The sequence below is a fragment of the Theropithecus gelada genome, chromosome 4 (genome assembly GCF_003255815.1).
Source record: "Theropithecus gelada isolate Dixy chromosome 4, Tgel_1.0, whole genome shotgun sequence".
In the NCBI taxonomy this organism is placed as follows: Eukaryota; Metazoa; Chordata; class Mammalia; order Primates; family Cercopithecidae; genus Theropithecus; species Theropithecus gelada.
The window spans coordinates 110766579-110783315 of record NC_037671.1 but is presented as its reverse complement, the minus strand read 5'-3'; the positions used below and the strand labels follow the sequence as shown (position 1 = coordinate 110783315).

Below are 16737 nucleotides of genomic sequence, written 5' to 3'. Positions count from 1 at the left end.
AAAAAATAGAAAAACCCAAAGTCTCTCAACAGGTGCACAGATTCACAAATGTGGTATATTCATAAAATGGAATGCTATTCAGCAATAAAAAGGAGCATACTACTGATGAACACCTCAACATGGATGAATTGCAAAATAATTATGCTAAGTAAAAGACATCAGACCAAAACAAAAGTACATATTGTACGATTCCATTTATATAAACTTCTGCTATAGAGATAGCAGATTAGTGGTTGTCTGGGATAGGTAAAGGGGGAAGGAAAGGATAGAGTACAAAGAAACATGAGGAATCCTGATGATGATGATTGTTTATTTTCCTGATTGTGATGATGGTTTCACGCAATCACACATATGTCAAAACTCAGTTAACTGGGGGTGGTGGCTCTTGCCTGTAATCCCAAGCATCCTGGGAGACTGAGGTGGGCAGAATGCTTGAGCCCGGGAGTTTGAGACCACCATGTAGAAATGGTGAAATCCCATTTCTACAAAAAAATACAAAAATCAGCCAGGCATGGTGGTGTGCACCTGCAGTTCCACCTACTGAAGAGGCTGAGGTGGGAGGATTGCTTGAGCCCAGGACGTCAAGGTTGCAGTGAGTTGTGCTCGTGTCACTGAACTCCAGCCTGGGTGACAGAGTGAGACCCTGTCTCAAACACACACACACACACACACACACACACAAATCCTCAGTAATTTGTACACTTTAAATATGTGCAGTTTACTGAGCATCAATTGTATCTCAAAAAAGCTGTAAAACAAAGTGTATTAGTTCATTTTCATGTTGTTCATAAAGATACTCCTGAGACTGGGCAATTTACAAAAGAGGTTTAACTGGAGTCACAGTTCCACATGGCTGGGGAGGCCTCACAATCATGGTGAAAGGCAAAGAGGAGCAAGTCACATCCTACATGGATGGCAACAGGCAAAGAGAGAGCTTGTGCAGGTAAAGTCCCATTTTTAAAACTATCAGATCTTGTGAGACTCATCCACTATCACGAGAACAGCACAGGAAACACCCTCCCCCATGATTCAATCAACTCCCACCGAGTCCCTCCCGTAACACATGGGAATTATGGGAGCTACAAGAGGAGATTTGGGTGAGGACACGGAGCCAAACCACATCACAAAGTATTTAGTGTGATTAACTCTCCATAAATATTAGGTATTATTATATTATTTTTAATATATGAAGCCTTTAAAACAGTGCTCTGCAATCTTTTGGCTTCCCTCGGCCACACTGGAAGAACTACCCTGGGCCACACATAAAATGCACTAACGATAGCTGACGAGCTTGAAAAAAAAATGCAAAACAAATCTCATAATGTTTTAAGAAAGTTTAAGAATTTGTGTTGGGCCGCAGGCAGTCTGTGGGCAATAGCTTGGACAAGTTTGCTTTAAAATAAACAGAAAAAAATAAAATAAAATGAGGGAGAATCTGGACTACTTCTCTGAAGGGGTACAAATGATTTACAAAATTTATCTCCACTTCAGAAACGCAGAAGAACCTATCAAAGCTTCAAATTCCCTGAGATGTCAGAAAATCTAAGTTATTTCCAGTTCAGAAACGGGAAAAAACCTATCAAGGCCTCAAGCTCCTTGAGATTCAGGAAATCTCCTCACTCCTCTCCACAGCACAGAGCATCCAGTCAGTCATGAAAATGTAACAAGAAACAATGAAAAACTTAAAAACCTAGAAATGCACAATCAGAATGTGACAACATCAAGAAAAGAAACCCTAGGTGTCCAATGCAAGTTTGATGAGTTGGAGAATGCCCCAATGTTTCCATAGCACTGGGGAATTTTCTAGTGCTCCAATGGAATAACATGACTTCCTCCGATACCTCTTTCCAGATCAGAGGTCTCCTGATCAGTCATTAATCACCAGAGGTAATCAAGGCATAGGGATAATAATTTAATTGATTACTTATAACTAAGATATTATTGAGTGCTTTCTAAGTATCAGGCATACACTTAATCCTCATACGAGTCCTACAAGCAAACTGAGGCACAGAGGACAAAATTACCTACCCAAAGTCACCCAACTAGTAGTAGAATCTGAAGTTAAACCCAGGCAGGCTGATGCTGAAGTCTGTGTCTTTACCACAAAACTATACTATACTAAACATACTAGACATGTTTTTCTTACCTTTAGAACATGCTGAGCATGAATCCTGTATGAGCACCAGCTTTTCTTTCCCCTAAACTGCCTCATGAAAATACTGTAGGAATTGAATTAAGCTATAAATGACAGGCTTTCAGCTAGAAGATATTTTATAAATTATTACAATTTCTTTAAAAAGTAATTATATTAGCTTAGAAATCACTAAAATGGAATCCTTAAAATAGATCACTTTCTTTCTGCTTTTACTCAGTTTTATGATTAATTTAGTACCTCTAAAAGAAAGTAGTTTTACATATTGAAACATTCCTTACAGGGGAAAAAAAAGCCCATTTGATATTTTAGTACCCAACATTTCTTTTTAAGGCAAATTCCTTTCTTGCATATAAGATACTAAGAATTAATTTTGTTTCTACTGAAAACAAATGAGAAGTCAAATATACATTTCCTGTAGAGTAATGTAACTTGAAATCAGCCTTCAAATTTAGAAAAAAAGAGCATAAAACTTTTTCATTATCAATGCTACACAAATATTTACTTTCACTATTTAATGATACATTTAATTATCAAATATGAGAGATACATACACACATACATACACAGATACAGAAATAGTCGGTCAACCTTTTTGTTTCTCATGTGAGACATTTACTGAACACCTCTATGTACCAGGTACTGTTATGTGAGATAGAGGTACAACAGGGAACAAAACAGACACAAATCTCTACCCTCAGGTATTTACAATCCAGACAGGTGAGTCAGTTAACAAACAAATGGGAAGAACATATATACAGTATGTCAGATGATGATACATCGAATGAGATAAAACACAGCTGGAGTTAGGAACGTAGTGACTTAGGGGTTTGGGGAAACTGAGAAGAGAAGGGTGGCAGTCACTCTTTTCAACAGTCTGCCTTCGAAGATCTTTTGTTCATATCAGAGAGGAGAATATGTGGGAATGAATGGAAATCTGGTTCACCCCTGGCCTAATAAGAAAGAATAAACCCAACAAATGGTGACATATGAGGGACAAGAAATCTTTTTAAGAGCAAAAAAGTCACGTGAGCATTCCTATGTCCAAAACGGGCTACATGAATAAGCCCAAAGGGGTTTATACAATTATTCAGTTTCTTTTCATAATCTCATGATCTTACCAAAAATCATAATGTTCCCATTTCCACCTCTAACTGATACATAATTCTTAAAAAATCAGATACATGCACAAAAAGTTCTAGGTTTTCAAAAACAATTTTTCAAACTGTTCTTCTGACAAAAATTAACATTTCTCCATTAATATATACACAAGTTAGTATCAGAATGTACTCATTTTAAATCAATTTCTCCTTTTGTACAGAAATAATAATGTAGAAAACTACATTATTCTATTAAAGTCACATGATAAATTGCTTGTCATCTGAGCCAAAGGTTCAGGGCTCTTTTAAAGTTTTAAAATTACGGAGGAATCAAACAAAGGCCTTTAAGTCATTAAGTGTTCCCTTATGAGGATATCCCTTTACAAGATCACTGATACAATCTATTTCACTGTTTGCTAGCGTTTTAAAAAAAGTAAGTTCCTCCTTATTTCAAATCCTCAATCCTGTCTCCCTCAATTTCCATCTATTTGTTTTAGTTCTTTCTTAGAAAAGATCAAAACAAGCTTATCCTATCTACCACCAACCTTGGATGTGCAGCTGTGTACGCTCCTACCCTGGGCCTCTTTTCTCCAGTTGAAACATGCCCAGTTCCTTCAACTCTTATTTCTCATACAATAACAGTGCCTGTATTTTAAAGATGCATATATCATTTCATTTATACCTCATCCTAAATCTATGAAAGTACAACTTCCTTCACTTAAAAAATTTATCTTATAAAAGAATCCTTAAGCTGCATAATTAAGTCTCTCATGATGAAAAGCGTGCATATGTCTTACTCATCTTTTGTTTGAGGAAATGCTTTTTGAACCTAAATGAAGTTCTCAAAAGTCACACCAATGAGTCATTACTGGCCATTATTTATTATTATTTATTTTTGAAGGAACGGGCCACGACATGCATAGCTGTTAGTAGACTTTAAAAAAAAAATCACATAAAACAATTAGTTTGTTTAGCAAAAATGTGTAAAGTAGGTTTTTTCAAGGTGTAGTCAACAGACCATCTGGGAGTCCTTGTTAAAAATGGAGACTTCCAGATTTCTCCAGACTATGGAATCAAAATCTCTGTAATGGGGCCTTGGGGATCTATAGTTGAGGAAAAACCTACATAATCTTTGTGTGCCCTGGGGTTTAAGCATCATGGCATAAAGATTTAAATTCAGCTTTTGCCTCCTAAAGAAGGCTCTTTGGGTATCTCACCTGTAATCCGGGAATAAATCGAGTGTCCTTTTCAACCACCAGAAGTTCAGCGACGTCGGCATTGAGAATAGATCTTGTGATTCCCCCTGGCCCAGGGCCCACTTCATAAACATACGCATTTGCCAGATTGCCAGCTTTCCTGACAATTTTATCTAGAGGAAAAAGAGTTTTAGTTATCTCGATTAACTTGGCAAATTTCAACGTATGAAATTTAGCGGGAAAAATCTTCTATAAAAATCCAGCCATTACCCAATCAATTGATCCTTTACGTACAACATTTATTTGACTAACTCTCTACTTAAATTAACATGAAGTGGCAATTCAATATGCTACCACAGCACCGTTGAACTGTACTAGTTCCTTAACAAAAACAGGATTAGCATGACAAAGTTTCTTAGCTTAAATTTAGCTAATATTGCAGTTTCTATCTGCCCCATGCAAATTCTTTTCAAATTGATTTGAAACCAACCACCTCCTAAGAACAGAAAGCATGCAGCGCTTTTCTATAGTTACTGAACATTGAATATCTGAATAAGCAACACTAGTTTCACATACAGAATCTTCAGTATTGCTAGTATTGCTAGTGAAATCCAAAAGCAAAAAGTGCTGAAGTCTCCTTTTTATCTAGAGACATCTTGTTGGTGGTCAATATGGCAACGGCAATAAGTTCTTAGATCACAGGATTTTCAGAAATTTGAATTCTTAGTCATTTTCAGGAAAAAGTTAAATTGAGCAGTTGAGGGTTTTTAAAGCTTTGCACACATGCATGTTAATATGGAAAAATAAATTTTTTAATTAATCAAATTCAACTTAGCAGCCCTTAAGACATCATAAAAGAGTAAAGTATTGACTCAGTGCAGCCAATCATCACATCTGGAAAAACATGCAATGGGCTGGTCTCAGTGACTTTGAGATATGGAAATGCAAGGAACTGGTCTTCCTAGGATAGTGGAAATTTAGTCACTGAAAACATACCGGCACTTCTTGTAAGTGTTCACAGTCCTATTTTTGCTTGTTTTCAACAACATATCTTTGCCGGCTAAAATGAAGAAACTAGTTTCTTAACCATCCAAAAATGGTTTAGTCTTTAAACAGGGAGGGAATTAGCATCCACAGACCATCTTACCTGTTATGATCGTTTTACACACATTCTCACCTAATCCTTACATGTTAACCAAGGACTCCTATCCCAATTTCATTTCTCTTAACCTTTCAGTTTCCTTGTCTATTGTTTCATTTGTACAAGGTCATGGACTTCAACACAGGTATAAATTCTAAAGCCAATGCCTCTCAGAGGGGGGAACAGGAAGGACACATTATGGAATAAATTTAATATTCTCCTTCTTTAAAATGGAGAGCTACAACAGTAGGCAGGTCTCTGCTCTCAAACTCTTCAGGCACATTGAAATACAAATGAATATTAAAGAAGCACTATCAAATCAATGAGCCTGGATTTCATTCTTGCTCTCCTCTGCCTGAGCATCTAACCTCAGGTAAGTACCCTAATCTCCCTTAACTCTGGTTCCCATAGAAAGAGTGGATAATACCTAGAATTTGAAACTTACTCCTGAAGATAAAAGCTCATGAGAAAATGTATTTGAAGGATTTTAAAAAATATAACATTATATAAATATATAAAATATATTTTAAAAAATATAGATAGACCTATAACTTCTACCCTAAGAATGGTGATTTATATTTAGGATGTGGCTATAACAAGCGAAAAGGTTGGCACTAACTATTACTAGAACCAAAGAATTTTAGAGTGGGTAATCTTTTAAAGTAGTAAGCCCTTCTTCCAATTAAAAGATGAGGAAACTACCAGGCGCGGTGGCTCACACCTGTAATCCCAACACTTCGGAAGGTCGAGGCGGGTGGATCACTTGAGGTCAGGAGTTCGAGACCAGCCTGACCAACATAGTGAAACCCCATCTCTACTAAAAATATAAAATTAGCTGGGCATGGTGGCTCAAGCCTGTAATCCTAGCTACCTGGGAGGCTGAGGTACAAGAATCACTTGAACCGGGGAGGCAGAGGTTGCAGTGAGCCGAGATCGCGCCATTGCACTCCAGCTTGGGCAACAAGAGCGAAACTCCGTCTTAAAAAGAAAAAAAAAAGATGAGAACACTTAAGAGTTACATTATTTTATCCAAAGTCATATTGCTACAGGCAGAATAAAGACTACACGTCCAAGAAATAAAACATTTTATGTTTTCTGGAGTGTGCTTCATTTAAGTGAAAATGAACTTTTTGGGCGTGATTTACTGCTCTTTGCAACTTCTGAAGTGGGACCAAACAGAATGAAATATGAACATCTCAAAACCTAAGTACTCCAGCACTGACTTAGTAGCCATATTTGTAATATATTTTTGCAATCTCATCTCATAGAACATCACTAAGCAATGGTGATGGTAGTGGAACGACCATGTATTAATACATTCGTCAAAACTAATCAAATTGAGCACTTCAAACTGGTGAATTTTACTGCATATAAATTATATCTCATAAAAAGTGACTTTAAACAATTAGGTGTGGGAATGTAAAATTGCTAAAAGTAAGCTCCTCGAGGAAACACTGCCTTGTTCACGCCCATATCCTACCCCCAACACTAGCACAACGGTGCTTGCCTAATACATACTTATGAATGAATATTAGCGTCCCCGAGGCTTTCTTAGACTCAACAGGTAAACGTTTAAACCACGAATCCTACGAGGGATACTCTTTTCACCAACTTATTGATAAAATCCTGGCACCAATTTAAATTCTGGTAACTTTAAACTGCATGTAAAGCAAGTCCAGTCAGCATGTGCTGTACCACTTCAGAGTGATTGATTTCAAAGTGACCCAGATTCCAGTATTCACCAGCGCCTTTCACGACACACGAACCCTTCCTCCCTTAGTGAGCTCGGCGTCTATGCAGCCTGCCTGCAGGCTATACATCCCCCTGAACGCGGAGTTTTGTGAGCAATCAACGCACTTCACGTGTCTCCTGGGCGGTGGGACCGGAGTTCTTTTGATACAAAGAGGTCGAAGGACCTGACCAAAAGCCCGTCGCACGCCAGTGCCTGGACACCCGCCCGCGGGGACGTGTGAGACCCCCCCGGCCCACGCCCCTAGGGACACTGGGGAGACATCCGGGGAGCACTGCTAAGCCATCCACCTGTCAGCCTCAAGTCCAGGAGGAAATTCTGTGATAGCTGCTTCGTTGCTTGCAGTCTGAACAACTTAATGATTTCTCGAATCGTGGGCAACGGCGGGAGACGGCAAGTACTGAGCTTCCCGGGGGCAGCCATGAGACTCGGCAAGCACGAGCCACCCCTGTCCCACCCCGGCCCTTCACAGAAGCTCCGAAAGTAACGCGCAGGGTAGGAATCTGCGAGACGTAAGGCCCGCCTCGGAGCCAGCCCCATTGGTCAGACCTACCCCACCGGAAGCGATGGCGGTAGACAGGAAATCCGGGTGTGCTGAGAGCGCATGCGCTGCGTCCTCCTGCGAGAAAGGCAGGCAGGGTGCGCCGCGACTTCCGCAAGTGAGAGAGGCGGAGGAGCCGGGTGGGCGAGGCTTCTCTGGAGCGGGCGGTTGGGAGAGCGCCCAGGAGGGCGGGACGAGGCGGGGCCTGGGCAGGGTGAGGTATTTCGAGGGAGTTGCTCTGGAATTTGTTGCAGCCGCTTTACTCCAGCCCTGAAGGTTCTAAGGGCTTCTGGCCCTTTGACGTTCCAAATGCCCATCTGTGAATATTAGACGAAAAGCGGGTGTTTAGAGGCAGAGCTATTGTTTGTTAGCAGTTCTTTCTTACGGTGAGGTGTTTTTAGAACCTCCGCTCTGCAGATGCTGCATGACAGGTTTTTAACTTTGTTCAGCCTCAGTTTTTTCATCGGTTAAGTGGACCTAATGTCCACCTCAAAATTGTGAGCACTAAATGGGAGAGTTCGCCTGGTGTGCACGTTGAGAACACAGTGCACGCATGGCATTGGGTAAGCTCGTACGTGATCAATGGTGGCTGTTATAATTGTTTGGCAGATGAATAATTAGCCAGTGTAAAGAGGTCATTTAATTTGCTAGGATTACAGCTAAGAACAGAGAGAAGACTCAAATATGAGTTCTGCCCTTCCATTATACCAGATAAAACAACGAAGCAAAGAAAAATATTAAAGTTTCTCTGATAGATGGGATAATTTTGCTCTTTTAACCCTGCTTGTATTTGGACATTGCTGCATTGATCACAAATGAATCTTAACGTTTTTGTCCCTCAGTAAATTTTTAAAAAAGCTAGTGGAAACCGAAATAACTGTGGGCATGATACAGAAATGGGGAGTACTTTGAAATTCCAGTGGAAAACCCAACCACCTTCTATAAAAGCTATTTTAAAAGGAACTGAGATAATCTCCTAACTTTAAAAAACAATGGTGACTACCATAGAGGTAAGGAGATTTACCCAACGTGGCATCAAAATGTAGGCTGAAAGTACAGACTCTTGATTCAGATATCTTATTGTCCACAACACACTCTACCTGAGAAGGCATTCATTCCCGGTTGTATTCATTATTTCACGTACTCCTCGCAATGGTCCTGTGTGAATGAGATTATTATTCTTAGTTTGCTGTGAAGAAATAGGGGAGGTGAGGTCATTTGACTTGCCCAGAGTCAGACAGCAAAGTACAGAGAAGACAACCTGAGTTGTGTCTTTTCTGAGTTCTGATCTCACTGGCCACACTCAAGTGTCAGCTTATTTTTAAGCTAATTTATGTTAATTTATTAACATTTAAATATATAGAAATACGAATCTAGGTGTAAACATAAGCTTACAGTTTTCATGTAACTATTTAAACAATTGCAATAAATATACACAAAACCAATATAAATGGTCTTATTAATTGACAGTGATGAACACTTAAATCATTACACTTAGTGCTAACTGGCAAGATTCCTTTTTTTTTTTTTTTAAAGTTTCAGCTTACCAGTGATACAGTGTGCCATTTAATGACTGGATGTTCTCATTAGTTTCTGGAGTCAAACTATTACCAAATCTTTGTTCAAATTTTTTTCCATTGTCACTTGTCTTTCTTTTGGAGGAGCATGGAAGCTACATATTAAGTCTGCCTGCATCTGTTTTCAGTAGCTTGTAAACAAGTGAATTTGAATTATTTGGCACTAATGCTACCATGAACATACACGTTGCCTAACAGGTATAAAGAGGATATTCAGATGACCCTAAATATAATCACATAAGCTTTTTAAAAGATTAACATCAACATAAAAACAAACTAAAATCTAAATGAGTAAAACACCTTTGCATGGAGAATTTGTAGATGCCTGATAATTTGTCCCCAGATGTAAATATGAATTTATGGGTGGCTTATACTATGCCATTTTCAATAACTGACATTTGTGAGATTATTATCTACTATTTATAAAGAAGCTTCCTATGTTACTTAATTCTCATTTCAGTTCTGTGATGTAGGTTCACAAAGATGTGTCTTAGTTCATTCCTGCTGCTATAACAAACTATCTGAGACTGGGTAATTTATAAAGGACAGAAATATACTTCTCACAGTTCTGAAGGCTGAAAGTCCAAGGTCAAGGAGCTGGCAAGTTTGGTGCCTTGTGAAGGCTGCTCTCTCTACCTCAAGATAGCATCTTGTCGCTGCATCCCCCAGAAAAGAGGAATGTCATGTCCTCACATGTCCGAAGGCAGAAGGACAAAAAGGGATTAGCTAATTCCCTCCAGCTCTATCAGGTTGCTAATCCCATTTATGAGAGCTCTACCTCAATTAATTAATCACCCCCTCAGGGCCTCCCTTTCAATATACTACCACATTGGTGATTTAGTTTCAGCACATGAATTTTGGGGGACATTCAGACCATAGCACAGTGCTTTGCTAGTAAGTGGTGGAACTGAGTTTAGATCTTCTGTCTACACTATGCTTTTTATTAACCTCTGGTACGTGTTAAATAATTTTTTAACTGAGTTAAAAATTCTAGCTTAGGAGAATCTTCCAAGTTTTTAATAGTTTTTTGAGATCCAATTTTTATCATCATAAATATCTAATCCTTGGTTTTTAATTTTCAGAAAATTATGCATAATTCCCTGCAAAAGCCTAAGAAATCAGCAGGGGGTGTTTTAGTAGTGTATTTCACATATTAATGCAAATGGTTTTATCCCTTAAAAGAGAGGTATGCAGTTTCATCAGTTTTGAAGCTTTGAAGTGTCTGCTTCATCTAGATACAGATTTTAATATGCTAAAATATTATAATTAATACAGAAATCACTAGCCCCACCTGTCAGTGAAGATGAAGAACTACAAATGATTCATACTAAACTATATTGCAGAATTCTAATTTGCATAAAATCCCAAAATGGTTATATAGGAAAATTACTTATTATTTTAGTATTTATTTTAATAAAAATGCATATGTGACTGTATTTGGCATAAGTGATTTAGTGTCTATTTATAGAAAAAGTGCTAATTCTAAAAGGTTGTCATTTTACCGTTCCCTGAAAGAGACTTGAAAGCTGCAGAGAGCAGTATCTTCCTGCCATGTGGGAATTTGCAGAGAAAATTAAATGTGGTTTGGAATTGCCAAATTGAACTTTATAAAATGACTATTATGGTATGTAAAGTGCCCTTTTCTGATAGTATTTTATAATTACATATAATATGATTCAATGCTCCAGAGAAATATTAAGAGCTGCATTTCGCACAAATTTAGGGTTTTTTTGTTTTAATGGCTCTTTGATGCCCACTGTTCACAAAGGAATCTAGTGACCTACCTAGAGGGAAAAAGGAAAAACGTGATAACTGAGCAGACAGACCAAATGCTTATTCTGTGGAGATAGAAGTAGGACAACTTATGGCAACAAAACCAGCTAATTGCCTGAGGGAACCATGGAACACTTACACTATTTTTGAAAATATAGTGTTTATCCCTATTTCAAGCAGTATTTGAAAGCCTGCTCATTGTCCCCAAAGGTCTGTGAATTACTATCACGTATTCTAATGAGGTGTTGAGGATGGGCAACTCATTTGACTCAGGGAGCTATGGGTAGAGCTTTTTCCTATACAGTAAGCAAACCTTTTTGTGAATGAAGAAAATATGCTAACAGCATTATAAAATAACTAGCCTTTATTATATAGGCAAACCTTTGAGATACTATAGGTTCAGTACTAGACCACCAAAATAAAGTGAATATCTCCATAAAGTGAGACAGATGAAGTTTTTGGTTTCGCAGTGCATATGAAAGGTATGTTTACATTCTATCGTTGTCTATTAAGTGTGCAATAGCATTATGTCTACAAAAAATATGTACATACCTTAATTTAAAATACCTTATAGCTAAAAAAATGCTAACGGTCATCTGAGGCTTCAGTGAATGTTAATCTTTTTGCTTGTAGAGAGTCTTGCCTTGACTTGATGGAGCTAACTGATCAGGGTGGTGGTTTCTTAAAATAAGACAGTGAAGTTTACTACATCTTTTAACTCTTTTTGTGAAAGATTTCTCTGTAGCATACAATGCATTTTACCCACGGTAGAACTTCTTTCAAAATTGGAATGAGTCCTTTCAAACTCTGCCACTGCTTTATCGACTAAGTTTGTGTAATATTCTAAATCTTTTGTTGGCATTTCAACAATGTTCACAGTATTTTCACAGGAGCAGTATTCTACAGGAGTAGATTCCATCTCAGGAAACCACTTTCTTTGTTAATTCCTAAGAAGCAACTCCTCATTCGTTCAAGTTTTAACATGAGATTGCAGAAATTCAGTCATATATTTAGGCTTCACTTCTAATTCCATTTCTCTTGCTACTTCTACCACATCTGCCATTACTGTCTCTACTGAAGTCTTGAGCCCCCCAAAATCATCCTTGAGAGTTAGAAACCGCTTCTTCCAAACTTCTGTTAATGTTGATATTGTAGCCTCCATGAGTCATGAATGTTCTTAATGTCATCTAGAATGGTAAATCCTTTGTAGAAGGTTTTCAATTTATTTTGCCCAGATCTATCAAAGGAATTACAATCTAGGGTAGCCATACCCTTACAAAATGTGTTTCTTAAATAATAAGATTTGAAAGTAAAAGTACTCTTTGATTCATGGGCTGCAGAATGGATGTCATGCTAGCAAGCATGAAAACAATATTAATCTCCTTGTGTATCTCCATCAGAGCTCTTGGGTGGCCAGATGTGTTATCAGTGAACAGCAACATTTTAAAGATTTTTTTTTCCTGAGCAGTAGGTCTCAACAATGACTTAAAATATTCGATAACCATACTGTAAGCAGAGGTACTATCATCCAGGTTTTGTTGTTTCATTTATTTCTAGAGCACAAGTAGAGTAGATTTAGTGTAATTCTTACTTGCCCTAGAATTTTTAATGTGATAAATAAGCACTGATTTCAATTTAAGGTCACCAACTTCGTTAGCCCCTATTAAGTGTTAGCCTGTTGTTTGCAGCTTTGAAGTCAGGCATCGAAATGTCCTTTCTAGCTATCAAAGTCCTAAATGGCATGTTCTTCCAATATAAGGCTGTTTTGTCTACATTGAAAATCTATTATTTGATATCACGACCTTCATCAATGATCTCTCCATCCCCTCAACATCTATATCCCATACCATCCTCAATTCCCAAAATCCTGTCTCGACAACAGATCTCACAATTGACTTCTCTCCAGTTCTGCTGCCAGCATCCTTCACATTCATTCCCGCAACCGCTTTCAGTCTTGTTCTATAATACATTTATATTCAGCAGCAAAATGAGCTTTAAAAGTGGAAATTGGATCACTTCACTTATCTACATACAACCCTTCAGGGGACTCCCAATTGCATTTAAAATAAAAATGTAATCCCTCGCTATGGCCTAAAAAACCTATGTCCAACCTCATTTAGATCCACCTTCCCAAAGATAAGCTGTGGCCCTGCCGGTCCTCTTTCAGTTCCTCAAACATGCCAAGTGCTTGCTTCCTCTCTTTCCTTGCATATGCAGTTTTCTCTGCCTGGGATGATCACCTCCCACTCTTCAGCTGGCTATCGCCTTTTCTTTTTCCGTCTCGACTTCAAGGTGACCTTTTCAACTGGAGCTTTTCTTGACAAATTCTAACAAGAGAAGGACCTAATTTGACCTTTGACAAGCTAACCTTGAGGTTTTGCTTTTCTATTGCTTCCTCAATTTTTTTTTTTAAAGCATAGTCTTAAGTGTCACATCAACAGATTTCTTCCAAAGGTTCCATCTTAGTAGAACAGGTTCAGGTTCAGGGTACACAGGGCTCCTCTTTTTCTCTATCAATGTCTTTGCTAACTGACCTACCGAAAGGTGACAGCCAATGTCTAACAATCAGAAAAAATGCCAGAGGTCACAGAGCTGGAGGTAGATCTAGATCCTCAGGCCAAGCATTAACTCTTTGGTTAGTGGATTATGAGGACTTCTAGGAAGTCTTAAGGGAGAATCCAGTGTGGCTCAGGCACCAGTGGCAGGTATTTTGGGGATCCTGGGAGCATCTATTTTTGGCAGGTGTGGCTGTGTCCTAATTCAATATTGTAACAAGTATAATATGGCCATTCTGGTACATTCAGACTAAGCATCAGTCAGTCCTGTTTCTACTCAGGGATCTCAATACCTGTTCTGCGACTCTTTGTCTCAGTCTTGTGTGCCCCCTTTGGTACAACTACCCTTGGTTTTCATTATTATTTATGTTGCTTGTTTGTTTTTCTGAGTATATGTCTGTCTTCTCTACTAAAATGTAGGATCCATGAAAACAAGGCAGTATCTATTTGTTCACTAAAGTGAACCAATTGTTCACTTAGAAAAATTCTGATACACAATGGATATTTAATACATATTTGCTAAATAAATGAATGAAAATGACTTCCTCTGATTAGTTAGGGTACATTTTATTTTCTATAAGAATATGAAACTCCAAAAAATTATAGCTGTTTTCAAACTTTTAAAAGTCCTGGGTAGATCTTTTTGTAGACCATCTTATATTTCTTCCCAAGAACCCCTATCATGAAGCCATCACAGTAGCCTTTCTAAGAAGCTTATATTTCTAAATCAGCTCTCTTTCTCCAGCTTATGCTCCTCTTTGGCTTAAAGTTTTTCCTGGTTCCTTTTTTACCACTTACAGGGAGAATGTTCAGACCTCTTATTGTGCCACTCAAGGTCTGACACAATCTGGGTCTAAATTCCTTTCTAGTTGCATTTCTGTCATGCCTTCCTTTATTTCCTTAGTGTATCCTGAGACCTGCTACTCCACAAGAATGCCTCTGCAACTCTATCTGCTTTGTTGGGCGAAATCCTATTCGTTTTCTCGGCCCAACACAAGTGTGACTCCTTGTGAGAAACTTTTCGATATTTACTGACCACCTTCTTGTCATGCTCTCCACTCTGGCCCTGATCCCTTCCACTCTGAGGTCCAGTTCTGCTACATTCAGGAACCCAGCAGAATCCATGTTGCATTTTGCAATATAGTAACTTGCATCATCACATACTGCATTGTAATATAATATAATTTCAGTGCCTCCTTTGTCAGACTCTTAGCTCTTCAAATAAAACAGTGTATTTTATTCATCTTTGTGTATGCAGCACTAGCAGGGTGCCTGACACACAAGGGGCACCAAGATATGATTCCTGATGAGACCCAAACCATGGAGATTGTTGCCAGTTTTAGACACAAACTGCACAGCAAACTGTATTGAATAGAGCAGGGGGGCTGGAGTTAAGAAAACTTGGGTAAAAATCCAGGCTCCATCTTCCTTTTACTTCTGTGACCTTGGGCAAGCTACCTAATCTTTTTGGAACTTAGTTTTTGTGGTAAGCACAAAAATGGCCCCCAAAGATGTTCACATTCTAATCTCTGGAAAATGTGAATATGTGAGGTTACATGGCAAAGGGGAATTAAGGTTGCAGATGGAGTGTAGGTTGCCAGTCAGCTAACTTTAAGACAGGGAAATGATCCTGGATTATGCGGGTATGCCCATTGCAATCACAAGTCCTTAAAAGTGGAAAAGAGAACTGGAAGACAGAGCCAGAGAGATGACAGTGTGAGAGGGACTTGGCCTGATGTTGCTGGCTTTGCAGATGGAGGAAGACGGTGGAGGAGGTTCAAGAGGCAAGAAGGTTGAGCATCCTCCGGAAGCTGGAAAAGGCAAGAAAATTGATTCTCCCCTAGAGCCTCCAGAAAGGAAGGCAGCCCTGCTGACATCTTGATACGAACTCAGTGAGAGCCATTTCAGACTTCTAAATGACTGAATGGGAGGATAACACACTTGTGTTGTTCTGAGCCACTAAATCTATGGTAATTTGTTACGTCAGCCCCAGAAAACCAATGTAGCTGCTTTGACTGCAGCATGAGAATAGTAACAGATGCCTTATAGCATTACAAAATATGTATTATGTCTCATTATACTTCATAAGACAATGCATGTAATGGACCAAATATAGTGCCAACACTAAAGTTATTTCATAAATTCGTAATTCTCTTCTCCTTCCCTCTTCCTGTGTGAACATGCTCATCTAGTAGACATAGATCTAGCTATATATAATCAACATATAAATTGTATGGTATTAAAATAAATGTTCTTATGATATTGAAATGAAATAACCATCAGGATATAGTTCCCTTATTGTTGTAACATATGACACAGTAAGCTCAGAAGATTACTGCTCATTTATTATTCTGTAGCTTTCATGAAAGATGATTTTTCCTTCTGCAGATTTTTATTGAGCTTGGCCGTTGCATATTAACTCTTTATTCTTTTGCTTCATTATTTAGAGGCATTGACAGTTTTAACACTGGAGAGTTATCTTCAGGACAGAATTACAAATATTATACCTTAACACAAGTGCATCATTTGATCTTACTATTGTCCATTTCAAAACTATTCATTTTAGGCCTATTCGACACCTTTCTTGTTCTTTTTGGGGATGGGAGTAAGGAAGGGTCAGTGGTTCTAATCCAGCAGAAAGGTTTAGGTAGCAATTATACCAAATCAAGTAGAGGTGCAAAATATAAAATCTTGAATTATAATAAAAATGTTAAATGGTGTTGTGAAATTATATACATTATGTTGTGATGGAAATCCTGTAATTTTAGATTATCTTCAAAATGATTTGCTTAAGAGTCTTATAAATGGTAGGGACTATTGGGAAGGAAAGAAGAGTGCCGGCCTAGGAATCTATAATAACTGCAATAGTTCATTTATCTTGCATTATGCTTTATTATATCATGTCATAATATATCAACATCACATCCTATCATAGCATATCGTATTATAACA

General features: G+C 38.2%; 1 protein-coding gene across 1 annotated transcript in view; it reads right to left on the bottom strand.

Annotated features, from left to right (window-relative positions):
- TFB1M (transcription factor B1, mitochondrial) overlaps nt 1-13478 on the bottom strand; it is a 65168-nt gene extending 51690 nt beyond the window's left edge. The window contains exons 1-3 of the mRNA XM_025381329.1: nt 13471-13478; nt 7630-7814; nt 4470-4621 (exon numbers count right to left, since the gene is read on the bottom strand). Coding sequence (XP_025237114.1) covers nt 4470-4621; nt 7630-7762 — 285 coding nt within the window. The 5' untranslated portion in view covers nt 7763-7814; nt 13471-13478. The remainder of the gene's footprint in view (nt 1-4469; nt 4622-7629; nt 7815-13470) is intronic.
- Nucleotides 13479-16737: the final 3259 nt, after the last annotated feature.